Here is a 25,188-nt window from a genome sequence, read left to right as displayed (position 1 = left end):
AGAGCCCATATGATTTGATTCAATGTTCATGACTCTATTTGTATTCGACTATCGTTGAGTAACCGATATAATTTTTTTTTTTTGGGTATGTAATGATTAAAGCTAACATTTGTTATATTTTTTCAAGTACAATTCAAATAATTTTTTATCATTTTTTTATAAATAAAATGGATTAAAACTATTCTCTTATATAATTTTTATAATACTATGACATTCTTATCTTGATTAATTTTTTTAAAATGACGTAGAAACTATGCAAGTATTATATAAATAAACATATAAAAATTGATAAATATTTATAAAGATTAATTTTGTGGCCTACAGATAAAGATAAAATAATTGATTTTCAAAAAATTAAAATAATAAAATTTAGATAAAGATATGATTTGTTAATCTATATATCTATCAAAAACATATATATCTAAATCTTTATTTTGATTTACTCATTTTTTTTCTCCTATCACATATTATCTTTTTTTATTTTAATTTTTTTATCTTATGAAATGCCCTTATCTATAACTTCTTATCTCCTATTAAATTCTTAACCTTCTCTTGATAATTTTTATTATTCGTTATTATCTACCAAATGATAAAGATTATTAAAAAAAAAAATTATCGCTCTGAATGAGAATAGTATTAATAATGAAATAATAAAGGCTACATGGGAGAAGGTATCACAAAAATCTCACAAAATTAATTTTCTTCACTATATTTATAAAAAGGTAATAATTTGAGATTCTTTCTATTAGTTATTAAAAATAATTTGCATTAGATTATTGTTATGTTTTTTTTTAAAAAAAAAATTTTATAAGGTTGTCATTCGTTATAGTATTTCTTCAATCCTATATCTAAATTCTCTCTTTGAAATTTTTTGTTTTTTCAATAATTGAGCTTAGAATCAATTTCTTATCAAATTTGTTTTCTTGATCCTTATTTTATTGAAAGATCGAGACGAATAAAACTTTCATATAATATATGAAATTAATGAATATAATACAAAGATGATGGGGAAGTACTATATATTTGTCAATATCTCTAGGTTATTATTAGTTGATTTGCTAGATTATACTATCAATTTAGAGCCCATATGATTTGATTCAATGCTCATAACTCTATTTGTATTCGACCATTTTTTCGTTGAGTAACCGATATATATATATATATATATATATTTTGGGTATATAATGATTAAAGCTATCATTTTTTATATTTTTTCAAGTACAATTCAAATAATTTTTTTATCATTTTTTTATAAATAAAATGGATTAAAAATATTCTCTTATATAATTTTTATAATACTATGACATTCTTATCTTGATTAATTTTTTTAAAATGACGTAGGAACTATGCAAATATTATTTAAACTATGGAGAATGATTATACTTTGATATGATATGAGTGTGTCATTGATAGATGAAATCAAAGATAGAGAGTTGCTAATATAATCAATTAATGATTTGTTTGAGAAGTTCTTTTTATAAGCAATGCAACAAACTTAGATTAAAATTTTTTAAAAACTACTTATAAATTATAATTAAAAGTTGATATTTATTTATAATTTGATCCCACAATAATAATATACACCACTGATTTAAAAGTCCAAGTAAATTTATGATAACTTTTCTGAGCTTATAGAATTTCTCTCTTTTAATGTTTTGTTTAGTTTGATACAAGTTATTTATGTTATCAAGTGATTGTGATACTATTATTCTCAATGATTTTTATAATTAATAATTTCTTATGCATATCAAATTTTATTGTAAAATTTTGTGGGTTAATTATTTTTAACATCTACCTAGATGGCTTAATATTATGACTTGTCGCTATTAAGATATAATTTAAGATTAAGATAATTTATTTATCACACAAAATATACATAGTCTATTTTTACGTGCATCGCACGGGTTACCGCTAGTGCCAAAGAAGGTAAAGTAGTCTTTTTACCTTCAATTCCATGAGATATAATTCACAATCGCAGCATCTATGCATGTGAATGCTGATATCACCCTTTGATGGTTTCATAGTCCCCTGAAACTTCTCATGCCAATTTTTCCCAGTCAAACATGACTTTTATCCAATTTCCTCTTTAGCCCGGCAAACATACATGGAACACAGCCACTCAGGTGTGAAATCCAGACTTTTGGGTGACTATTATATATATATATATATCCCACATTATTTCTGCGAAGATTGTTTATTTTTGGGTTGACTGACCTAACTTTTATGGCTCTAAGTCTTGATGGAGAAGACAATCCATTAAGATTTGTGATGGGCTATGGAGGGAAAAAAAAAGGAAAAGAAGAGGAAGAAGAAGCAACGGGCACCAGCAGGTATCATTTAATTGGCCCCATAAAAAATGAATTAATGCTTAGTTTTTTTTTTTTTTTAGAATCTTAAAAAGCTGATGATGCATTTTAAGGCTGAGTAAGGAATTCGTGAAATCTGTAATCCGATCCAGTCCAGTCTAATCCGATAGGTTTAGATTGGTTTTTTGAATCCGTGATTCGGTTCCGAATTGAAGAATTAAAAATCCGTAGTCTACAGATTGGTTCCAGATTGGAACCGATCCGGACCGTATATAAATAGTCTATATTTTTATTATACATCCTCCCCCATAGTATCTTCTCTTATTCTATATAAAACCTAAACTCAAACCTAAACCCGTATAATATCTTCTTTTATTACTTTTATTTGTTAGTTTTTAGTTTTAATTTATAATGGTCTAAATTCTTATGGTAAAACCAGTTTTCTTATGGTTGTTTAAATTCTAGAACAGTATGTCGCTATTATAAAAAAATATGTTGCTATTATGGAACTAATATAGTGTTATGTTTATGTTTTTTATGAAATTAAAGTGTTATATATATATATATATTTTATTTAATTATGTGAATCCGTAGTCCTAAACCGATCCAATCCGTGTTTAAATGGATTGGTTTGGATTGGTTTCATGATTTAAACAGATTGGATCGGTTCAAATTTTTCAGGAACCATAGATAATGGATTAGTCGTAGTTTGACCCCAATCCGGTCCAATCTGGACCATGCTCACCCCTAGTGCATTTGGTAATAGTTAAGAAATTTATCTCTTTGTTAGTGGAAAAGGGTATTTTTTTTAGCTCAAGACAAATATATTTTTGTTTTTTAATGTATTTCGCTTAAAAATAGTTATTTTTAGCCCATGCCAAACAAAGTAGAGTAGTCTTTTTACCTTCAATCCCATGAGACATAATTCACAATCGCAGCATCTATGCATGTGAATGCTGATCTCACCCTTTGATGGATTCATAGGCCCCTGAAACCTCTCATATCAATTTTTCCCAGTCAAACATGACTTTTATCCAATTTCCTCTCCAGGCCGGCAAACATACATGGACCATAACCACTCAGGTGTGAAATCCAGACTTTTGGGTGACTATTATATATATATATATATATATATCCCACTTTATGCGTAGTTTTTGCGAAGATTCGTTTATTTTTGGGTTGACTGACTTAACTCTTATGGTCTTGATGGAGAGGAAATCTGTTAAGGTTTGCTTAGTAATGATTGTAATCTTGAAGGCACAGTTAGAATAAGAATTAAAATACAAGGATTAAGAATGAAATTAAATTTTCATGATTTGGCTATTCGTTGGAAAACAATTCACAAATTAACCAAATTTCCTGAAACAAAAACAAGATCAAACGATAATAAAATCGTTGAAATCTTTCAACCAAAACCATTTGACATGATAACACAACCTCGTCTAATGAATTAGAGCGATTTAGAAGCCCCTCGACAATGGTTAATCCATGACCCAGTGGACAAGCACTGCTGGAAATGAGGGTTTTAACACCAAACGCCGCTAAAGGTCACAAAAACGCCATCAAAACCTTTTGTTACGATTAGCACCAAACGCCGAAGATGCGGCCGTCGCCATATCTTTGTGACGCTTTAAAAATGTCGCTAACTATTACTAAAACACCGCTAAAAGTTATATTTAGCGACATTTTTAAAATGCCGTCTTATCTCTTTTCCCCAAAGAAAAATCCAACCGTTTAGCGACGTTTTTAGAAACGCCGTGATAGCCCTTTTTTTAAAAAAAAAAAAATTGTGCTGATTTTATGTTATTGAACTAAAAAAATACCTATAATAAAATTAAAAAATAGCACCAATATGAAATAATAACTCCCATTCACATAGTAAAATCTTATCAAATGATAGTCCACAATCATTGTGCAAAAAAAAAAATATTCACACAAATCATTTGAACAACATTAAGGAGTCACCAAAATAGGATGTCCCTCTATTTGAGCCAAAATAGGAATCTGGGCATTTTAGCCAACTTGATATTCATATTCTCATTCACAATAACCACATTCACATACAAATCCTTTTCCTACCATATCAACCTAGTTCACCAAAATAGGATGCCCCTTTATGCAGTGTCATGCGTCTCTGTAATTACATTGGGAATCTGAGTTTTGTTGACTTGTAATCTAGCCTCTTCATCTTTGTCTCCGTTGCACTTTTTCCATTTATCTCTGTTGTTCCTTGAACTTAAAAACATGTATACAATTAGGGGGGGGGGAGGGAGGGAGAGAGAGAGAGAGAGAAGTTGATATCAATAATCATAAACAATAGAAAACAATTATCCACACATAGTTAATTCTCAACAAAAGACTAATTCTCAACAGGTAATTATAACAGTGAAATGGAAATATAAGCTACAAAAACTAATTCTCAACAAAAGAAAATTTCATAAAGAAAACAATCATCAATCCATATTGATATCAGTAATCATAAAGTTCAATATAAAACATACATCCATCACCCAATAGGACATTAAGCTAGCAAGTTTGCAACAACATATCTCATTCCAATTTTGCACCCACTTAATTTCAAGTACGTCAAATTCAAGACTCAAATCTGCATATATATATATATATATATATCAGCCATTTCTAATAATGCTTCCTTTCCTGATACTATTGCCATGCACAGTACTATTGTCTATCCACCAAACAATTCACCATCTCCCTCAAAACGCAGTAACAAAAGTGCTGCAATGTCCAAGTCTAACGATTTTTTTAATTGAGAGACAGATTTAAGAGATATTAAATGATAGCCGAAGAGATATCTATGAAATTAACCCAAAATATTATGTTCTAATACAGTGATTTGATGATAGAGACAGAGAGTAAGGTGCATTTCCAAACAGGCTAGTCAAAAGGAAGAAGAAGACAAATAAAAAGAGTCCTTTATGTGTATTTAAAAAGCAATCAAATTCAGATTTCAGATTTCAGATTAACATAATATAAATGAAGTAGTACAAACCAATTAGGGGATACTAGAGCCAAAATTCTAGTAGTTGTGACAGATTTGCGCAGATAAGGTTTTCCTATGCAAGGCTTAGGCTCATATAGTATAGTAGTAAGAAAGGCTTGGCATTATAAAGGTGAACATGAACTTTTGACATGCACATATACTTTTTAAATTAGCATTGAAGATAACATCTCACAATCTTTTAAAAATTAAACACTTGTTTTAACAAGATTTTAGCTTCCAAAAAGTAAATTTTATTTCTTCTCTCCCACACACCTATAGGGCGATTTTCGGAAAGGAAGAAAGAGAAGAAAAGAAAAGGACAGTACCCATGAAACCAAAACATAGGTATACACACACAACTCATTGTGGTAGCATATACAAATAAAATTACTATGAAGCATACATTTTGGCAGCTGGGTGAACCCATTTCAATCACTTATTACAATGATTTGGAGGATTAGCAAAAACCAAGATTTTGTACCTGAAGTTTGCCAAGGTGCCATGCTCCAGAAATGCACACCACCTCAAGTGTTTTGTCATGATGCATGGACTGAAGATTGAAATCATCATCATGCTCATAATCATTTTGCCAAAGATCAACTCCACCCATATAGCTGCCTATGTTGAGCACAATTAAACCCTCAGCATCCTGGAGGAAAAGTTAAAAGGAAAAAATTTAAAAATAGTCCAATTGAAAAGGAAACCAGAACAGTAAAGATAGAATACCTCTGTTGCAAGGGTGCTAATGGTTGTATCCTTCACATCCCTCAGCAAGTGCTCAACCCTATTGAATAAAGAAGATAGTAGAAATTAAAGATGAAGCTGATACAAAAACAAGATAATATGCACATATATCATATATGTGAATTTTTTAGAGGCACTAAGTAAGTTGGCAACTTGGCATCTTCTTTAAAATCAACAAAGAACGAGAGAAGACGTTGAGAAAAAAGAAAAAGAAGATGCAGGAGAGAGAGAGAGAGAGAGAGAGAGAGAGAGAGAGAGAGCATCTATTTCAGGTTTCTATCCCAAGTGGCATACCAATTTCCTCAATTTCATGAGCGGCAATTTCTGAAAGCACATGCACAAATACCTTCTGGCTTTTCTGAGTAGCATTCTGCAAACATATCCAATTGTCTTCATAAATGTACATTTTTATAGAAATCATGACTTATAATGAACTATTAGCTTTGAAACTTCAAAACAATTCATAAAATACACAGCCCAGTGCAATTAATACTACATGTTATGAGGAAGAACACTAACAATTGATTAGAGAACATAGTTGCCAGAAAATGGATATAAGAGCATGCCTGGAGATTCAGTATGACTTGGCAAAAATTGCAACTTCCTCTGTTGGATTGCCCGTCATCAAGCATGTCTTGCTTCTGCCTTCGGGCTGTTCAAAAGGGAAACACCGGATTGTTGCCCCTGTTTCTTCTTTCACCCTCAACTCATCTTTGTCACTGTGCCACCAAATGTGTAGTGATCTTAGAAGTAAACAATTGCATTATGATAAACATAAACATTAACCCTAAAAACCAAACCAAGCTAAGCTTTGTGCTAATGTGGGGTCCACTACATTAAATTCATTTTTGTCATTCTGCTCTGTCACCATATTGGTATTTCATGTTCATAAGGATGTGACAGATTTTTACATGTTGTCTGTGTAAAAGATTAAACACTAAGCACACCAACCCTATAAACCACATATATACATGGTCAAGAAAATAAGAGGCAAATAAACAAACAATTACCTTGCAGACCACGGACCCCTTGCCCATTTCTCCTGACTAATTGCATCTTTCAACTCTCATCCAACTTATAGTCCTCTACATGCAGAAAGCTAATGATCATTTTGCTATTTATATATTGAACCGCCATAACGAACAAATCTCATGCCTTTATATTGTTGTACAACACATAAATAATAAATTTACAATGTAAAACATCATAGGGATGAAGAATGCACCTATCCCGAAATGAAATTGCCTTCCCCAGAAGCGAAGAATGGATCTCATCCAACTTATCTTCCACATAAGCTACCAGAATTGAAGCTTCGATGGATATCCCAAAAACTTTTCCTTGTTTTCCAGGAACATCTCTCCTAGTTATGACCACGCTCTCACGTAAAACATCGCGGGGACCAATTTCAATCCTGAGAGGGACTCCCTAAAAAAGGAATATAAGATATTATAAGACAACATCATATAATACTTTACTTTGTTTTTACTTATTTTGTTGTTAGTATTAGGTTTGCTTTTTGAAATCTCAAACGTGCAAAAGGGCTTCTTATTAGATATTAAGGCAGACCAACTCATTGGGCAAAAGAAAAAACGCACAAAAATTTGTAATGATGGAGCAAGAACTACTTCCATTGCTCAAAGCTTAAAACACAAATTGACGCACAAAAAGCAACAGGGGTCTCAATCATCCAACAACAATCTAATAGTGAAGGCAATTAGAATTGTCTTAAAACACAAATTGACTCTCTCTCTCTCTCTCTCTCTCTCTCTCTCTCTCTCCTGTGTGGAATATAAGTTCCAGAATAGAGCAGCAAAAAAATACAAAAATCCCTGGAAAGAACCCAATTCAACAAAAAAATCAGCTCCGACTATTCCCAAAATAGCAGCAAATGTCCCAGCAGCAGAACAAAGTAAAAAACAACCTGCATTCTACTTGGACCAAAAAATGTAATTATTATAGTATACTTGATATAACTGAAAGATATGCAACTTTAAAAACAACAAGGAGGTAATAATAATATGTTACAGTGTCAAATCCTTCCAGAACCTCAAAAGCATGGAAAAGTGATGCAAAGAAATGGTTTCTTCTAACCAAAGTGATTCAATTACTGGGAAATATGAATCAAAACTTGCAAAACAAATTAATAAAAGTGATGCAAATAAATGGTTTCATCCAATCAATATATTCAATTACACACCCAAACCAACAATCAGAATTTTCAAAGTTAGAACTAGAAAAGATATAGCAAAACCCAATTCACAAACACCAAAGATGAGCCAAAATATTTTGGAGTCACTTCTCCTTAAGAATTCGAAAGTCCCTAATCTATCATATGCACATTTTCAGAGAAAAAGAGCATTGCCAATACAAGTGAAACCCATAAACATCTAACAACATGAGGAGACATTCAGATATGGATAACTCTTTCATCCTCAATATTCATGCTTAAATATTAGTTGGAATCAACTCCCCAACACCACTAATGACATCCTTCCCATACACTTTGAAAGGAGTTTGATGTAAAGTAATACACTCGCTCTCTACATCTATCAACTTTAAATCACAAAGCTCCATCTACTATAAAAATCTGCCTAACTAAGTGGCCAACATATCTTTCTATCAAATTGACTATGGGATCGATGTGCTACACAAAGTTTAATGGAACAACTATGCAACAAACATGGAGCAAGCATGCAAGAGGGCTAAAAAAATGGCAAATGGACAGACCCTTTTCCTCCTCAAAACAGTGACCAAAGGTGCTTAAAATGGTAGGCAATCAACTCATGTTAACAAGCAAATTCATGGTCCCAAAGTTAAGACACAAAAGGAGACAACTCACCCCCATTATCATGACCACTCATGGCGTGATCAAAACAAGCAAAAACAGGATCTATGCATGCAAAAATAGGACCCAAAAAGCTCCTAGTATGGCAACTAAGATATCCCCCATGAAGCAAACACACTAAGGCTCATTCTTAGGCATAAAGGGGACACATCTTCAAGGCATGAAAGAGGCCATGCATGCACACATACAAGCATGATTCTTGGACTAAAATATGACCCATAGATGATGCCAAATCAAGAGGGTAAACACAACCATGCATGCTAGAGGTCAAAATGCTCAAGGCATCCAAGCCAAAATACAAAGCAACTCTAACAAACATGCTAAACATGACCAAGTTGACAACCAACAGATTTTAAACATGGAAAAACAATGCTAAATGCTCCATGGAACCAAGCCAACACACACAAAAATCATGGCCTAATCATAGGGTGTGCTTTTAAGCAAAATGGAGCGATACAAAGCAAATATCACAAGCATGCGAGAGGGCCCAAATCCGACCAAAAATAGAGATTATGTAAGACCTAAGATGCCTAAAAAAGTACTGAAATGAAGCCAAGAAACAACAAGCACGCATGCTATCCTTTTGAGCCCAAAAAGCAAGTAAACAAAACCATAAAGGGAGAGGGGTGTCCCTCCCCTATGCAAGACTTCAAACCAACTTTTTTGACACTAAAATACACTGATTTTTGGTGATCAAAAGATCAAAATGCTGAAGTGAACAAAACCTTATCAAAAGGGCACCAAAATAGGCCAAACAAGGCCTATGAAGGTGAGTTTGCAATCTAACCACAAAGAGACCTCAATGAAAGTGTTAGAGCAGGAAAATATGAACCTTTTTTGTGTTATACACAAGAGCTAAAACAGTAAACAAAATAGGTAGAAAGCCGATGCAAGTTTGGGGAATAAAGAGGAAAATGCTCACCCTTGAAGAACCCTTGAAGAGCAAGTGGTCTAGCCTCCTTCTTTGGATCAAAACCAGTCCAAAACTCAAGAAACAACTCCCCAAGTCCCTCAATCTCGGACTAAGGTGTGATAGTGTGTGTAATGGTGCAAAAGTAAGGTAAAACACACCTTTTGGGCCAAGAAACACACACAAAGGAGGGGGAAGAGGGAGATATAGAGATAGAGTGTATCTATATTGTTAAGGGCTGGTTTTTGCTTCTAAGAGTCTAACCTAGAACCAAGAGGAAAGCCTCCCTCTTATAAGGATCCCTCTTGCAAAGCTTATTCAACAAGCTTGGCTAGAGGGAAATCCCTCCATACACGTGTATGGAGGGGAAAGGAGTTGGTGCCAGCTATCACAGCTGGCACAAAATATCTCCAAAAAGTGGAGGAACAGTGGTCGGCTGCCCAAAAAAGCTATTCCGGCAAAAAACAGTGCCGACCGGCAAGATATTATGCCGACCGGCAATAAAGTGTGCCGACCGGCAAACAAAATTGCCGATGGAAGAAAAAGACCAGCCGGTGGCCTCCAGCCACTGCCGGTGGTGTATGGGGATGTCTCACAAGGCATTCCCTGCCCCTCTAAGGCAAAACAAAAGTGTTTGGTGCAAAACCAGACACTAAACAGTCGAGTTCGGGGATCCTGAGGCAAGGCGCGCGAGCCGAGACCTCCGGGAACTCCAAACGAACACAAACATGGATAATCACCGAGTGTTCAAACGGTGACGTCCAAGTCTTGAGGACGGTCAAAAATGGGGTGTCTACAGTTGCCCCTCTTTTACAGAACTCGAAAGTCATAACAATGACGGGAGTGAATGTCAAAGCCCAGAGACGACCCATTTTTGACAAGGCCGAAGACTTAGACAAACATGCAATACAAATAAGATATGCGCCCGGAGGCAGGGGCAAAATGCAAGACAATGCACGGAGCCGAGCATAACTTATGATCATGCAAAGAAAGCTGTAATGAAGCAAACATGCGACAGTTTTAAGCTAGCATACCAAACTACACTACAATGTAGAAACGATGTAAGAGAATTATGGAATTCTCAATACGTCTCGCTCGGAGATAAAATACCTGTGCGGCTCGTCTGGTTGCACCAGCTTCAAATGAACCGTACATACAATATCATGCCTGCAAAGAAAACAAACTTAACAGGTACAATATGGTTAGCGACATGCATGACAATGCAAGAATAGTGGTGTACTCGAAATGCGTGACAGCGCGAAGTAAATAGAGAGCATGACAATGCGTATTGAAATACAACTAGGCAAGCGGAGCAAGCGGTCTACGCAGGCGACGAAATTGATCATAAGCACGCGGTCTACGCAGGCGATGAAACTAAACAAGCGGTCTACGTAATTAAAACATGCGGTCGATGCTGGTGACGGAGTTAAACATGCGGTCTGCGCAAGCAACGGAATTAAACATGCGATCTACGCAATCAAAACATGCGGTCTACGCAGGTAATGGAATTAAACATGCGATCTACGCAATCAAAACATGCGGTCTACGCAGGTAATGGAATTAAACATGCGATCTACGCAATCAAAACATGCGGTCTACGCAGGTAATGGGATTAAACATGCGATCTACGCAATCAAAACATGCGGTCTACGCAGGTAATGGGATTAAACATGCGATCTACGCAATCAAAACATGCGGTCTACGCAGGTAATGGGATTAAACATGCGATCTACGCAATCAAAACATGCGGTCTACGCAGGTAATGGGATTAAACATGCGATCTACGCAATCAAAACATGCGGTCTACGCAGGTAATGGGATTAAACATGCGATCTACGCAAGTAAAGGAACGTACTATTACATAGCATAATCGAAACAATTTGCGGGGCTCTCCAAGCATGAAAAGGATACGGGGCGGGACATTCTTCGTACGCATCGAGCGTTGCTTGCAGAAGTTGTGGCCTGAGGTCAACTCAAAGGTTCACGTTTCAAAAGGTGTAATTTCCGTATTGTGAGGGCGTCCAACGACGCGGCTAGCCCAAACAAAGATGCAGAAGGTGCGTTAACCGCAAGGGGAGTTTCATCTTTTTGCAAACAGATACATTTCTAAACATTTCTCAAAAGCAGATACATTTCCAATGAAATGAATGTAATGCAATGTCCAATGCAACAAATGAGGAATGTGGCTCAATTTACTTAAGTCTCATGCATTTCTACAACCATCATGGCTATCCTCCACTGATAGCCAAAACAGATATTTCTAAACAGATATTTAAACAATTAAATTCTAAAAATTCTGATAAATACAATCTATTCCACATCTCATCAAATATGAACAACTACACTAGTTTTCATGTCACAATTATGCCCAGTAACCTCTCAAGGTCCATTTCTAACCGTGTCGGTTTTATTCCAACGGATACATTAAGCAAAATAATACCGTTAATGCCCAAGAAAACATCATTTTCTTTCCAAACTCATTCTCCAAACATTATTCAACTATGACATCTTATTTTGATCGAAAGCCCCAAAAGTTAAACGCAATTTCTTTGTTTTCTTTGAAAATGCTCTTTTGGCCACAAACCGGTAAACATTTCAAAACCAGTTGAATCGAAGTCTTTTTTTGTTCAAATTTAAAACATAACTCTTTCATAACCTTACAAACATATTCCAAGTTTACACTTTCGCAATTTGGGCATCAACTTTTTATTTTTCTCAAAATTTCTCTTTTAAGCAAATAAATCACAAATTTTTTAAAAATTCTATTTAAATTATATACAACTCTAAACTCCATATAATAAAGTAAAAGTGCATAAAGAAGTGTATGAAAAATCCCTACCTCGAGTTAGAAGAGGAAACAAGCAAAAATCCAAATTTTTTATTTTGCTGAATTTCGATCTCCACTGGTTAAAATGTTGCTCTCGCCAAGCTCTTCATTTTGGCCTCAAGAACTAGGGTCTAAAACTTAATCAATTTTGGTGGATCAAAGGTTTTACATGATAGTTGTAAAATAGAAAAAGGAAGGCAAATCATGTGGACTAGGGTCTACAACCATTTTTTTTATATAATTATTTTATAATCATGTGGAGAGGACAAATGAGGCAACAAAGAAGGCAAATCTTAATCTTGATGTTTCCAGCTTCTTTAATGGCAGTGATGATTTTGGTCTGATCTGCCAACTACATAGATCCAACTGTTGAAATCACGACATCCACCTGCTTAATCGCCTTCACCAAACTCTCGTGATTGTGTAGATCACCATGGACCAAACTGACGCTGGAGTTCTTGAAACCCTTGATGAATTTTCCCTTAACAGGATCGGAAACAGTGCTCTCTCTCACCAAAGCGAAAGTTGGGTGACCAGACTTGGCGCTCGCTTCGACTACCAATTTTTTGATGTACCCTGTTCAGCCGATGATCAGAATTTTGCTTTTCTCGGCCAAAAAAAAGATGTTGATTCTACCATACAAGCGAGTGAAGCTGCAATTAACTCCTCAGACTCCTTGTAGCCTATTGACAACCGTGTCACGTAATCATCAGCCACATGCTGCTTTTCGGTGCCATTAACTGCATCATGATGTTGAGCAATTGCCAAAGCATCAGCTAAAGTGTATGTAGTGAGTCCTATTTTATTCCTCCCACTAAAAAATTCCAATTGCCTTGCAAGCAAATAATATCCACTCATCACTCTCATGTAGTGTTTCAGAGAAAGCCTGCTATAAAAATTTGGGTCATTATAACATTAGTACCTGCCATATTAAAGTATCATACCATACATGTCACACTCCCCCGTACAAAAAAAAAAAAAAAAAAAAAAAAAAAAAAACTTCCCCAATTAACTACTGAGGGTATATCTGTCCAACCAATATGCATCCACATTTAAAAAAGGACTTACTGGTCACACACTACACTTAATAAGGACTTCTCAATCAACTATTTAAAACGTGTGACCAAATGGTATAGAAGTTCCAAAAATAAGACTTTTCAATAAATGCCCCTTTTTTTATTCTTATGGGGTAGAGGGAGTAATATTACATATTTTTTTATTAGAAAATGTTTAAATAGAAAAATATATAACATTAGCACAAAAATACACAACATTACCACAAAATGAATAATTTTATTTCTAAATCACAAATTGTCGTAATTTTAAAAATTATGTATCACAAAAATATATAATATATATCATAAAAATACATAACAAGGTGTATAGAGAATTTTTCAAAGCAAACACATGCAGATCAAAACAAAACAGAAAAAAATAAAATAAAATAATAATAATAATAATAATAATAATAATAATAATAATAATGCAAGCTCATCCATTGATTTCTTATCCAAAAAGGTGCTAAGGCTTTTTCCGTGCTACAAATACTAGTTTTTTTCCTAACACAGATAATGAAATTGATATCTAAAATCAAGAGAAGAGAAGAAGCCCAAAGGGAGAAATGAAGAATAAAGTGAAGATCAAACCATACCACATCAATTTCTCTTTTGTCCTGCTTTTGCTCCATTTCTCCATATGTAGAGCAGGTTCGGCTAAAAAGAGCAACTCAACGATCTCTGGAAGATGCAATACCACCATTGGCGAATGCTTAACAGAAGAAGGAGAAGGAGGAGAAGAGTTCTTGATGGAATCAAAGACGATTATAAGGTTTCTTGCTTCAACAATTATGTATACACTACAACATAGAAGAGTTTTAAAGACCAAATTTTTTGGTCTCTAAAAGTGAAAATTTTGTTGCAAAAGGCATTTAAGGACCAAGTTCTATCGTCATGAGGATAATCACTAAAAGTTTGTCCCGAAAAGTCAAAAATAAGGCTTTTCTCGATAAAATTTTGAAAATGTCACTAATAAATACACTTTTAGGGACAAAATAATTTGGTCTCAAAATGGTTTTTTTTTTAGACAAAAATTTTTCTCCCAAAAAGATAATAATTCATCACTAATGTCCAATTTTCGTTGCTGAAAATATAATATTTACACCTTTCGCAATAAAAATATTTGGTTCCCAAAAAATAATTTTGTCACTAAATTTTGGTTTCTAAAACCTTAATTTTTTTGTAGTGATAACTCTGTAAAGAAGGGTGCGGTATGTAACGCAATGCGGTACGGCAATTGCATGTTGCTCGCCAATAAAAATAGTCGACATTGTACCACCTACGATTGCTGCCAATGCAGTCCCCGTCCCCGTCCCCGCTGAATTGATGATCAAGCCACAATCGTCTTTTCATGTGATGTCGTGAGTAATCTGGAACATATGGGAGAATTTCAGCCCTCTTGGTTCTTCTTGATTCATTTTTCTTGTTTTGTGATTGTAATAGTGTGTGTATGTCTTTAAATAACAGTGTGATTAAATGTCACAATCATCCTTATTATTATCTCCCACTGTATCATTTATTATGTTAATTAGAATGGTTGAAAGAAATATGGAAAATGTGTATCTGTATTATATGAATTGAATTGAATACAATAGAACAGCCTGTATTTATAGGCTGAACACAAACCTAGATAAGTATAGAAGAAGATACAGATAGAGAGAGACAGAGATACAAGGAGATAGAGATAGAGATAAGATATACCTACAATACAAGGAGATAAGTATAAATCTAAATTTAATATATACATTAACAACCCCCCTCAAATTCAAGGTGGGTAAGCATTAACCAACTTGAGTTTAGAAACTAGATCAATGAAACGACTAGGAGGATGAGCCTTGGTGAAAATATCAGCAGGTTGATCATCAGAAGAAATAAGAAGAAGATGAACAGTGCCACGTGTAACATGCTGTCGAATGAAATGACAATTAATCTCAATATGTTTGATACGATCATGGAAGACATCATTGTGAGCAATTTGAATGGCATTCTGATTGTCAGAATAGAGAGAGGTGGCACCAGGGGAAGAAACACCCATATCAGCAAGGAGCCAGTGAAACCATAAAAGTTCCTGAGTAGTGTCAACAAGAGCACGGTATTCAACTTCAGTACTAGAGCGAGCATTGAGGGACCGTTTCTTGTTGCGCCAAGTAAGAAGAGAATCTCCTAAGAAGAAATAGAAACCTGTGGTGAAGCATCGATCAGTAGGATCCCCAGCCCAATCAACATCAGAAAAGGCACGAAGCTCGAGAGAAGAGTGGGCAGAATAGTGAAGTCCATGGAATATGTCACGCCCCACTTTTTATTACTCGAAGTCATTACCAAATTCATTAGCTTAATTCAATTACAAGGATAACATGCGGAAATAAACTCATATATTCAATCCATAGAAGTGATTAACGATACTCTCATTTGTATGCAAAGTAAATATTACATGAACATACTGAATAAATTGCCCTTGGGCTTACATCACTTAAGGTACAAGAAGAAGGGTGTAACCCTTTTACAACAATGGCATTCCGCCAACATAACTGAGGCCCCGTGGCCAGTAAACAAGTAGATCCAAATCTTGCAGCTCAACCTGCTTAATACCTGAAAAAGATTCAACAACGTGGGATGAACATATAGTCCAGTAGGAAACTCAACATGATCCTTAACAATAACAACTTACAGATAGCTATGATCATGAACACTCATTCTCATACTAGAATAGTAATGTGACAGTTTATACAAAAATATATATGTATGAACTTTTCTCGAAAACAACCGTTTCATTCAACACTACAAGTGGTTTATCTTTCCTTTTTCCTTTCATTAACCCTCATTCCCAATCTTTCATAGCATTAACAAATACTTAGGAAGTAATCTCACTAAGCCCGATACCCACTTCCATTTCCTATACATACTCAGATGTACCCTTTCAAACATATTTATCTAAAAAACATTCGTCCTCCTCCACACTTTCCAAAAGACAAAAATGACATTTTGGTTCGTTTCCATTACTATCATAACTATACATGCATATCTTTGTAAAAATATAAATTTACAACCCACCAACATGTATACAATCAACCAATGGAGTAACTCGGTCCTCCGAACTGTAACCAATCAAATTCATGATATTTTCAGTTACAACGAAAGAACAACAATCCCATTTCACTCTACTAGCTATGTGCCTAGTAAGCCAACAATACACCCCACTCAACAACATTAACAACAAGCCAGTTTACCAAGCGCTAGCTGGAGGGGTATGGTACCTTCGATTATTAGCGCAGTCAGTTCTCCAGGTGCTAGCTGGAAGGGTATGATACCTTTGATTCTAAGCGCGGTCAGTTCTCCAGGCGCTAACTGGAAGGGTATGATACCTTTGATTCTCAGCGCGGGGCACAACACCAACAATCACAGCACATCAAGGCATAACCAACATGTATAATGCATATACATAAACTATCAAGACACCAGCAATGTGTTAAAGTATATGAACACATATCTACCTCTTCCCAAGCAAGCATACATATATAATGTATCTCAATAATTCATCACAAACGATGTTCCATTAACAATGGTATAATGCATACACGACAATTCAACACAACCATGTCATCCTCCACCGATGACCAAGGACAAAACCTCTAGATGCAAATATATTGTACATCTATTAACAGACTCAATTATCATGAGATCACAAACTCATTAACAACCCAAGCATGGTAGTTACAATACAACTTCTACATGTGTGTTCAACACTCAAGATACAACAATCCAATTCTCAAACTTATTTCGAAAACACTTCCCTCATTTTCACAAAAACGATTCTATTCCTTTTTTTTATCACAAAACCAACTCCACTAATCTTGTTTTCATAAAATCAACTCCAAAGCCATGGTTAATCCTTTAGGTATTAACACCCTTACCACACTCATTTTGACAAAAGAGATTTACACACAATGGTCAACAAACCCCCATTATAATTTACCCAACCAAAATATAATTTAGGGCTTTTCTTCTATTAACTACAACATGCTAATTTATATTCTAATTAGCCAAGACAACAATCAATGAAGCCAAAACCATTCTCCACACAACCAACCCTAGGTTTATTTCATGATTTTCAAACAAATCCAACATGGTTCAATTTTCATGCAATAAAAAAATTACCACATGTCTATCTATAGACGGAGTATTGAAAAGGAACAAGGAGAATCCCTACCTCAAATGGAGAAGATGACCCGAAATCAAAGTGCTCCAAATCCCAAATTTCTTGGATCACAACGAAGCCCTCGACGATCAACACACTTCTTACAAAGACCCAAGGTGAGGAAAACACTCTAGCTAGATCAATCCTAAGAGAGAAGTTAGGTTTTAGAGTGAGGTGCTCTCCAATGGCTTTTCAGAAAAGTAAGAGAGAGAAAGGAAATCAAAAAGTGATTCAACAGGAGGAATCTCGGTGTGTTATACAGGTCGACCCGCTCGAGCGTCGAACTCCCCGCTCGAGCGTCACTCACAGATTCCCGCTCGAGCGCCAAAACCCCCGCTCGAGCGGCGGATACCACCATCCAGAAGTTTTGCAGAACAGGTCCCGAGTCGAGCGTCCAACTCCCCGCTCGAGCGTCACACTCAAACTCCCGCTCGAGCGTCAAACCTCACGCTCAAGCGTCCAACACTACAGAGGAAGTACAGGGAAGGTGATTTTCCCGCTCGAGCGCCGAAACCCCCGCTCGAGCGGAAAGGCCAAAAACTGGGCAAAGATTCTAAGTTTTAAAACATCACCAACTTATTCCCAACAAGTCTAACACAACCCAAAACTCTAAGATAAAGAGTAAGGGACAGAAAAGAGAATGAGACAACAACAACAAATCTACGGAACCGAGTCTAGATTACGATTCAATAACAACAGGGAATATCGGGGTCGCTATAGAATATAGTGCCTTTAAGGTAGCGAAGTATGCGAAGTAGAGCAGTGTAATGCGGGGTGCGATGAGCCGACATGTACTGACTAACAAGATGGACAACATAGGCAATGTCATGACAAGTCACAGTGAGATAGACAAAACTGCCGACCAGTTGGCGATAAAGAGTAGTATCAGAGAGAAGATCCCCGTCTAGAGAAGTGAGACGAGTCTGAGGATCAACGGGAGTAGAGACAGTCTTGCAATCGGTAAGACCAGCATGTGCCAGAAGATCGGATGCTTATTTGGCTTGTGACAAAATATAACCATTGGAATCATGAGAGATTTCAAGCCCTAAGAAATAATTAAGAGTACCAAGGTCCTTCATCTCAAACTGACAATTGAGAAATTGTTTGAGGCTAAGAATACCAGCTACATCATCACTGGTGATAATCATATCATCCACGTAAAGAAGAAGAAGAGTGGTGCCATGAGGAGTGGTCCGAACAAATATAGCGTAGTCATATGAGTTGGAGGTGAAGCTGAAGTCATGGATAGTGGAACTAAATTTCGAAAACGAAGCTCGTGGGGCTTGCTTGAGACCATAGAGAGCACGCTGTAGTTTGCAAACGTTATGAGCCAGAGAATTCGTACAGCCGGTTCTTTGTTTACGTGAAGGCCCTTGATCTAGCAGTCAATGGGAAGGTCACTGAACATATTATACCTTCTTTTAAAAAGATGGATAACTTATTGATGGAATGGAATATTGGGGTCCAGGATCAGAGAAAACTCTATTGCACCATCACTAATATCTTGAAAGACAGTAAAAGGTATAGCCGTCCAAGTGTATGGATTCATTTTTAGATGAAGGTGTAACTAATTCTATTGGATTATGCTTGTTTATTGTTGTAGAAAAAGTTTTCTATGCTTAAAATTGTGACTAATTCTTTCTGTTTACATTTTTTATAAAAAAATTCCTAATTTATTTTGGAATTCTTATTGTTACTGTTTACGTCATATATTGTAATTCTAGCTCAGCATGGGATCTTTCAAATTCCTGACCAAATATCTAGCAACTTTTTCTGGCGAAGATACATATAATATTTGGGAAGCCAAGGAGGAAGTTGTCTACACTATTATTGAATTTGTGAAGGCACCTGACATGTTTCAGGTATTTCAGTCTTTAACTGAATTTTGAATATGGGTTTAGAGGAAATTGAATTCTGAATTGAATTTTGAATATGGGATCTAGAGGTGAAAAGGAGGAATCAGACTAGCTTCAATTGAAGTACGGAGTCAAGCAGCGTTGTGATGAATCATTTGGATTTTCTTTGGATAAAAGATGTGTGATGCATGCTTTAGTTATGCTAAGTGATTGTCCATGTGCGTTGTGCTTATTGTTCATTGCTTTACTATGGTTCTAGGCTTGTAGAGTGTATGCACAGGTGTTGCACATTTTTAACCTACTTTAGCCTAGATCATACTCTAGTTTTTGGTTCTCAAAGTGTATTCTTTGTGGTGTTTCATGGTAGTGTGATATGCTAGATATGCCTGCTGTGGCACAATTGGAGAAAGATGCTAAATATGCTTTGGTATAGCAGCTTCTGAAAATTTTCTAACACAACAGCTGGATGCATACTTAGATTTTTATGCAGCAAATTTCACTTTGCTGAAAAGCTATGGTAATTATTCATCTTGCCACATTTAAATTTCTGGTAGGCAGTTGAGCTGAGCTGAGCTGAGCTTAACATTTTGGCTTATATCTAATTGTTTCTTGAATTTGTTCCTTTGAATGGTGTAGGTCTTGTCCATGAAGTCTGTTTAGTAAAGATAAGTTTGATGCAATTGGTAGATCTTGCCTCTGCTAAATCTGGCCAAATTTCTTATCCACTAATCAAGGACACTCTCCAGGTAAAATTATTTCCTATCCCTGCATCTATAGGTTTGAATTTTTACACTTTTGTCAATACATAGATGTAAGTTTCTTTTGCAGATTAATGATGACGAGGTAGAAATGTGGGTAGTTAAGGCAATCACAGCAAAGTTAATTGATTGTAAGATGGATCAGATGAACCAAATTGTAATTGTAAGGTGCTCTCTCTCTCTCTCGTTTGCTCACTCTCTGTGCTTCTTCATGGGAGAGTGGATCTAATTTGTGAACTTCAGCATTAACAGGTGAATATAATGCTATTTTGTGTTTAGCCGCTGCACTGAGCGCATCTTTGGGAAGCATCAATGGCAAACCCACCGAGAAAAGCTAGCAACATGGACGGTAATGTTGACCAAATCCTTGTTATTTATTTTGTTTTATATTTTTCTCAGTTAATCTATATGTATGTATATGTATATTACAGGTGTATATATTTTTTTGTGGTACTATGCGGCATTGGGAACTGGGCCTTGACGGTACAAGAATGGGACTTTGGTTTGTTACGTAGTAATAGGAAAGAAAGTGTTAGTTCAGTTTATGCTTGTTTGCCCAGATTAGGTGGTGGGTGTGGATAGGAACCAAACCAAAACAAGCCTTAAGTCCCATTAAATGGGGTGGCTGCATGAATCCTTCTTCTCCACTCGATTCTATTCAAGGCCATTTCGTTAGGCAAATTAAAATGATTCGTATCTCTATTGGTGGGTGTGGATAAGAAATAGAAGTAAATCCTGTTCCTGTACTTTCTGTAGCCCTGCACAAAAATATGCCAGTGATCTAGGCAAAGTGAAAGTGATAGCATTATTTGAAGGTAAATTACACTGTTGGTTCATATAGTTTTAGCGAGATTTTGCTTTGATCCTCATAGTTCCAATTTCATCAATTTAATCCCCTAATTTTCAATTGCGTTTCAATATGGTCCTTCCATTAGTTTCCATTTGCATTTTGGAGCCAAAAAGACGTGGGAACTAAAGAGACTAAAGTGGAATTAAAAAATATATATAACTAGGGACCACCATTATAATTTATTTATTTTTCTTTTTGGGCGGGTATTGCTAAAATGCTTCTGTGAGTCATATGAGGCCTTTTTAGTCCAAAAAGCTAATGACAATTGAGGGAGGGACCACATCGAAACGTAATTGGAAATGTGATGTTTAAATTGATGAAATTGAAATTATAGGGACCGAAGTAAAACCTCTCTCAAATTAGACAGACAAATGGGGTAATTACCCTTATTTTTAATTACATTCGAGCTTTTAATGCTAGTATCTCAAGAGTTGTATAAATGCATAGTTATTTGTACTTGTGAGAATAATTTTGTGAATGTCAGCTTGGTGTATGGAAAATTAGGAGTTAGAAATGATGAAATTATGTTATTGAAAGTACATAATTCAAAATTATTGTTACTAAAGTTGGTTATGTTAGGTTTACTAGTGTTTAAATTGGGAAAACTTAGGTTGTATTGGCCTCGCTTTGATCACCGTCCAACCACTAGATTAGTCATATCTTTGAATGAATTGTGATTCTAATGGAAAAGGTTATATCTGGGTATCTGGTATTTTGTCTGTCTAGAAGGTATTGTGTTCATTTGATCCTCATATTGGTCCTGCTAAAGGTAGTTTCCAATCTAAGATACTTCTCAGGCTTCTAGTGTTACTTGTTTACTGGACCTAATGCTAACAATATAAACCTCATCTTGAGCATCTTTTAGTTAGGTTGATGGGTGAATTTTTTGATGTGCTATTGATGTCTCTGTCATTCCATTGCTATGCCAACATTATTTTTTGATGAAATTTTCTAGGGATTCAAGTTTTGGTGCCACTTTTTCCAAGGTAATATAACCAATGTCATTAGCACCATTCATGCTAACAAGATAACAGAAGATGCCACACAAGCAATGCAGGGCTTGATGATATGTTAAAGTGCTCTGTTATTTGCAATTGAGGTCCGACCACATCCTCCTCTTTGTTAAGTGATAGGTCAGGCCCAAACTACAGTAGTTGTGATTCTCTTTTGTTTTAGTTGAACTGAATTTATATACCCTGGAAATTTTGACGAAGACAAGTCATTTTTATATATCCTCCAAAATTTTGATGTTTGATGGATGGAATGTATCTTTAGCACACACATGTATTTTATTTTTACTTTATCAGAGAGATAGGCTTTTGGTTACATAGGCCATCTTACTTTACCTGCTTAATTTCTGTTTCTAATGGTTAATTACAGGAAGTGATAAACTTACAAAATGATTGAAAAGGGTATATTGCGATTTGGCTATTTATTTTTTATGGTATAAATTTGGTTTATGTTCTATGGAAATAGAACAATAGCATCATTAGTTAGGGACTCTCTCTCTCTCTCTCTCTCTCTCTCTCTCTGGGGGTGACGGTTGTGCAAGTTTAGACTTGTGTGACGAACCTAATAGTGTTCTTTGCATGTGCTGAATTGTTATTCTTAGATGGTCAGTCGTGAAAAATCTAGAAATCTCCTAGATGTTGATTTGTGATTATGTATCAATTTTAAGCAGTATATAACAACCCCAATCAAACAATCAAGACAAATCGACACTCTAGAAATCCCCTAGATGTTGATTTGTGATTATGTATCAATTTTAAGCAGTATATAACAACCCCAATCAAACAATCAAGACAAATCGACACAACGATTTTACGTGGAAAAACCACAATTGGACACCTCCAATTGTGATAAAAAAAACCACGAGCAACAGCCACAAAACAATCCACTAAGAAGATATAAAGGAATTACACAGGTATACTCTCAATTACCTAGCGAATCCATGCACGAATTGAACCAACCTCTATGTGTCTCTTCCAACCCCGTCTTCACCTCGGAATTGTCTTGACGATGAGCCACTCCGGAATCCACCAAAGTTTCAGGCTCGAATTCTTCTGAATCCACCAAAGAACAACTCTCTCTTTTGTGTATAATAAACAAACAAACCTTTGATGTACTCTCTTTAAACCATGAGTTGAATACTCAATAAAACATCAAAGAAAACTAGCAAAATATCCTCAGATATAAACCTTAGAATCCAAAAAAGAAGATCTAGAGGACTTATCCAAGTGTTGGAAGAAAACCAACTACTTATAGAATCCCAAGTAATCCTAGTTTTGGAAGAAAACCAAATCCTTATTGAAATTCGAAAAACTGTGTTCGTGCGGTCCGCTCGAGCGTGGGACTTCCCGCTCGAGCGGAGGCTTCAAAATTGTGTGATTCATATAGGCTTCATGCTCGAGCATCAGTTTCGACGCTCGAGCGTCAAATCACACCATCCAGCACTTTTTCAGGCATAGTAGAGATGCTGTGAGCTTGTAAACCCCGCTCGAGCGTCACTTTCCCCGCTCGAGCGGGGAGACCAAAATTGAATGCATTTTTGCATTTTGCTTCGGCCGCGAGCTGACCGGGCAGCTCGACCCCCGTCATAATCAGCGAAGTGGTAATCTTGAAAGCATTAACATCACAAACTTCTCAGCAAGGCTCGATTTGGGTTGGATTCGCATCTAACAACTCATAGCCTCACTGAAATAAAAGGTGTGAAAACAAATACAACTGAAAGGAGTTTTGTCAAACGGGGTTGCCAAGAATAAAACCTAACAAGTCGAATAAGCAAACTAAAAGAATTGTCAATCCATCTGGCTATAAAGAGCTAAATTAAGATTTGTGAAGGATTATAAAAATTAAAAATTAAAAAAAAGAAAATGAAAAAATCAACAGTCACCAACATATATCATTTAAATGGCCCCATGAAAATGAGTTAATGGGTTATCAAAAAGAAAAATGAATTAATGCTGTGACAAAAAAAAGTAGTTGTGTCAATCATAGTTTTCAAATGTTTATTTAGGGGGAGTTAATAGCCCTGGAACGTTTGAGGGAATTTGTCAAGATTGCGTGGAATTGCCTGCTTGATCAGGGAACAGAATGGCCATCAATTGATGATGCGGTGCAGAGCCTCCAGATTAAGCTGCAGCTGCAGCAGACTTGGAACATTGATACGGAGATGGGATCTCATCCGAAAATGATCTGGTGGAAGAACCGTTCCGTTCAGCCTTCAGTCGTGCTTATAACAATGTGTTGTCATATGATGGTGCATTTGACATAATGGATACGGGAAGTAACGAGCTGATCAAGAAAATTTAGCTTTTTAAAACCCCTTCTATTTCTTTACTTCTACATAGCATCAACATGTGTCAAAAAATTGGTAGCCATACCCATAGGTGAGACCAATGAATCTTGGTTGTGCTGCAGTGTTCTTTTTCTCTTTCTTTTGATAGACTGTTTTAAGTAATGTTTGCATGTGCTGTGAATTGTATTCTTAGATTGTTTGGCAGAATCGAGTGTTACCAAATATGGGGTTCAAAATCCTTCTCTAAGGTCTCCGAGACTAATTTCATTTGAATTACTTTGGCTATCGAGTCAGAGAATAATAGGGAGGAAAAATCTGTGACATAAAATAAAAAACAAAACAATACAAAAAAACTTACAACCAAATAAAACTTCTTGTTGTGGCCGAATCCATTCGATTAGAAAAAAATTAAAGCACATGAGTAGTGAGTCATATCTGCACCGAGATACTTTCTTTTTGCTAGATTTCTGTTAGTTAATGCTCCATGTACTGAATTGTTATTCTTAGATAAGCAAACTATAAAGATTGTCAATCCATCGG

General features: G+C 35.7%; 1 protein-coding gene, 1 long non-coding RNA gene and 1 pseudogene across 6 annotated transcripts; 2 read left to right on the top strand and 1 right to left on the bottom strand.

Annotated features, from left to right (window-relative positions):
* Positions 1-4,159: 4,159 nt before the first annotated feature.
* On the bottom strand, positions 4,160-13,521 carry LOC114270290 (proline--tRNA ligase, chloroplastic/mitochondrial-like). Of its 5 annotated transcripts, none has more exons than XR_014346049.1 (8): positions 12,649-13,521; positions 7,280-7,479; positions 7,065-7,139; positions 6,621-6,773; positions 6,349-6,424; positions 6,037-6,094; positions 5,792-5,959; positions 4,160-4,541 (listed from the first exon to the last, which is right to left on the bottom strand). XR_014346049.1 is itself a non-coding variant. In XM_082898150.1 (8 exons), the coding sequence occupies exons 1-3, from the start codon at positions 10,962-10,964 to the stop codon at positions 7,130-7,132; spliced, it is 255 nt and encodes an 84-aa protein (XP_082754276.1). In that variant the 5' UTR covers positions 10,965-13,521; the 3' UTR covers positions 4,160-4,541; positions 5,792-5,959; positions 6,037-6,094; positions 6,349-6,424; positions 6,621-6,773; positions 7,065-7,129. The 5 variants fall into 5 exon arrangements, 4 of the variants coding, with proteins under 4 accessions (XP_082754276.1, XP_082754262.1, XP_082754272.1 ...); XM_082898150.1 differs by having other exon boundaries at positions 10,920-13,521; XM_082898136.1 differs by lacking the exon at positions 7,065-7,139 and adding an exon at positions 10,920-11,842.
* A 695-nt stretch (positions 13,522-14,216) lies between these two features.
* Positions 14,217-15,190, top strand: LOC145790688 (uncharacterized). The gene is made up of 2 exons (XR_014329613.1): positions 14,217-14,463; positions 14,878-15,190. It is a non-coding gene; the product is annotated as an uncharacterized LOC145790688 (long non-coding RNA).
* A 3,502-nt stretch (positions 15,191-18,692) lies between these two features.
* Positions 18,693-22,885, top strand: LOC145822773 (uncharacterized; annotated as a pseudogene).
* Positions 22,886-25,188: the final 2,303 nt, after the last annotated feature.

This window comes from Camellia sinensis, chromosome 1 (assembly GCF_055761805.1).
Source record: "Camellia sinensis isolate YWXY chromosome 1, ASM5576180v1, whole genome shotgun sequence".
In the NCBI taxonomy this organism is placed as follows: domain Eukaryota; kingdom Viridiplantae; phylum Streptophyta; class Magnoliopsida; order Ericales; family Theaceae; genus Camellia; species Camellia sinensis.
This window is presented reverse-complemented; position numbering and strand designations above follow the sequence as displayed.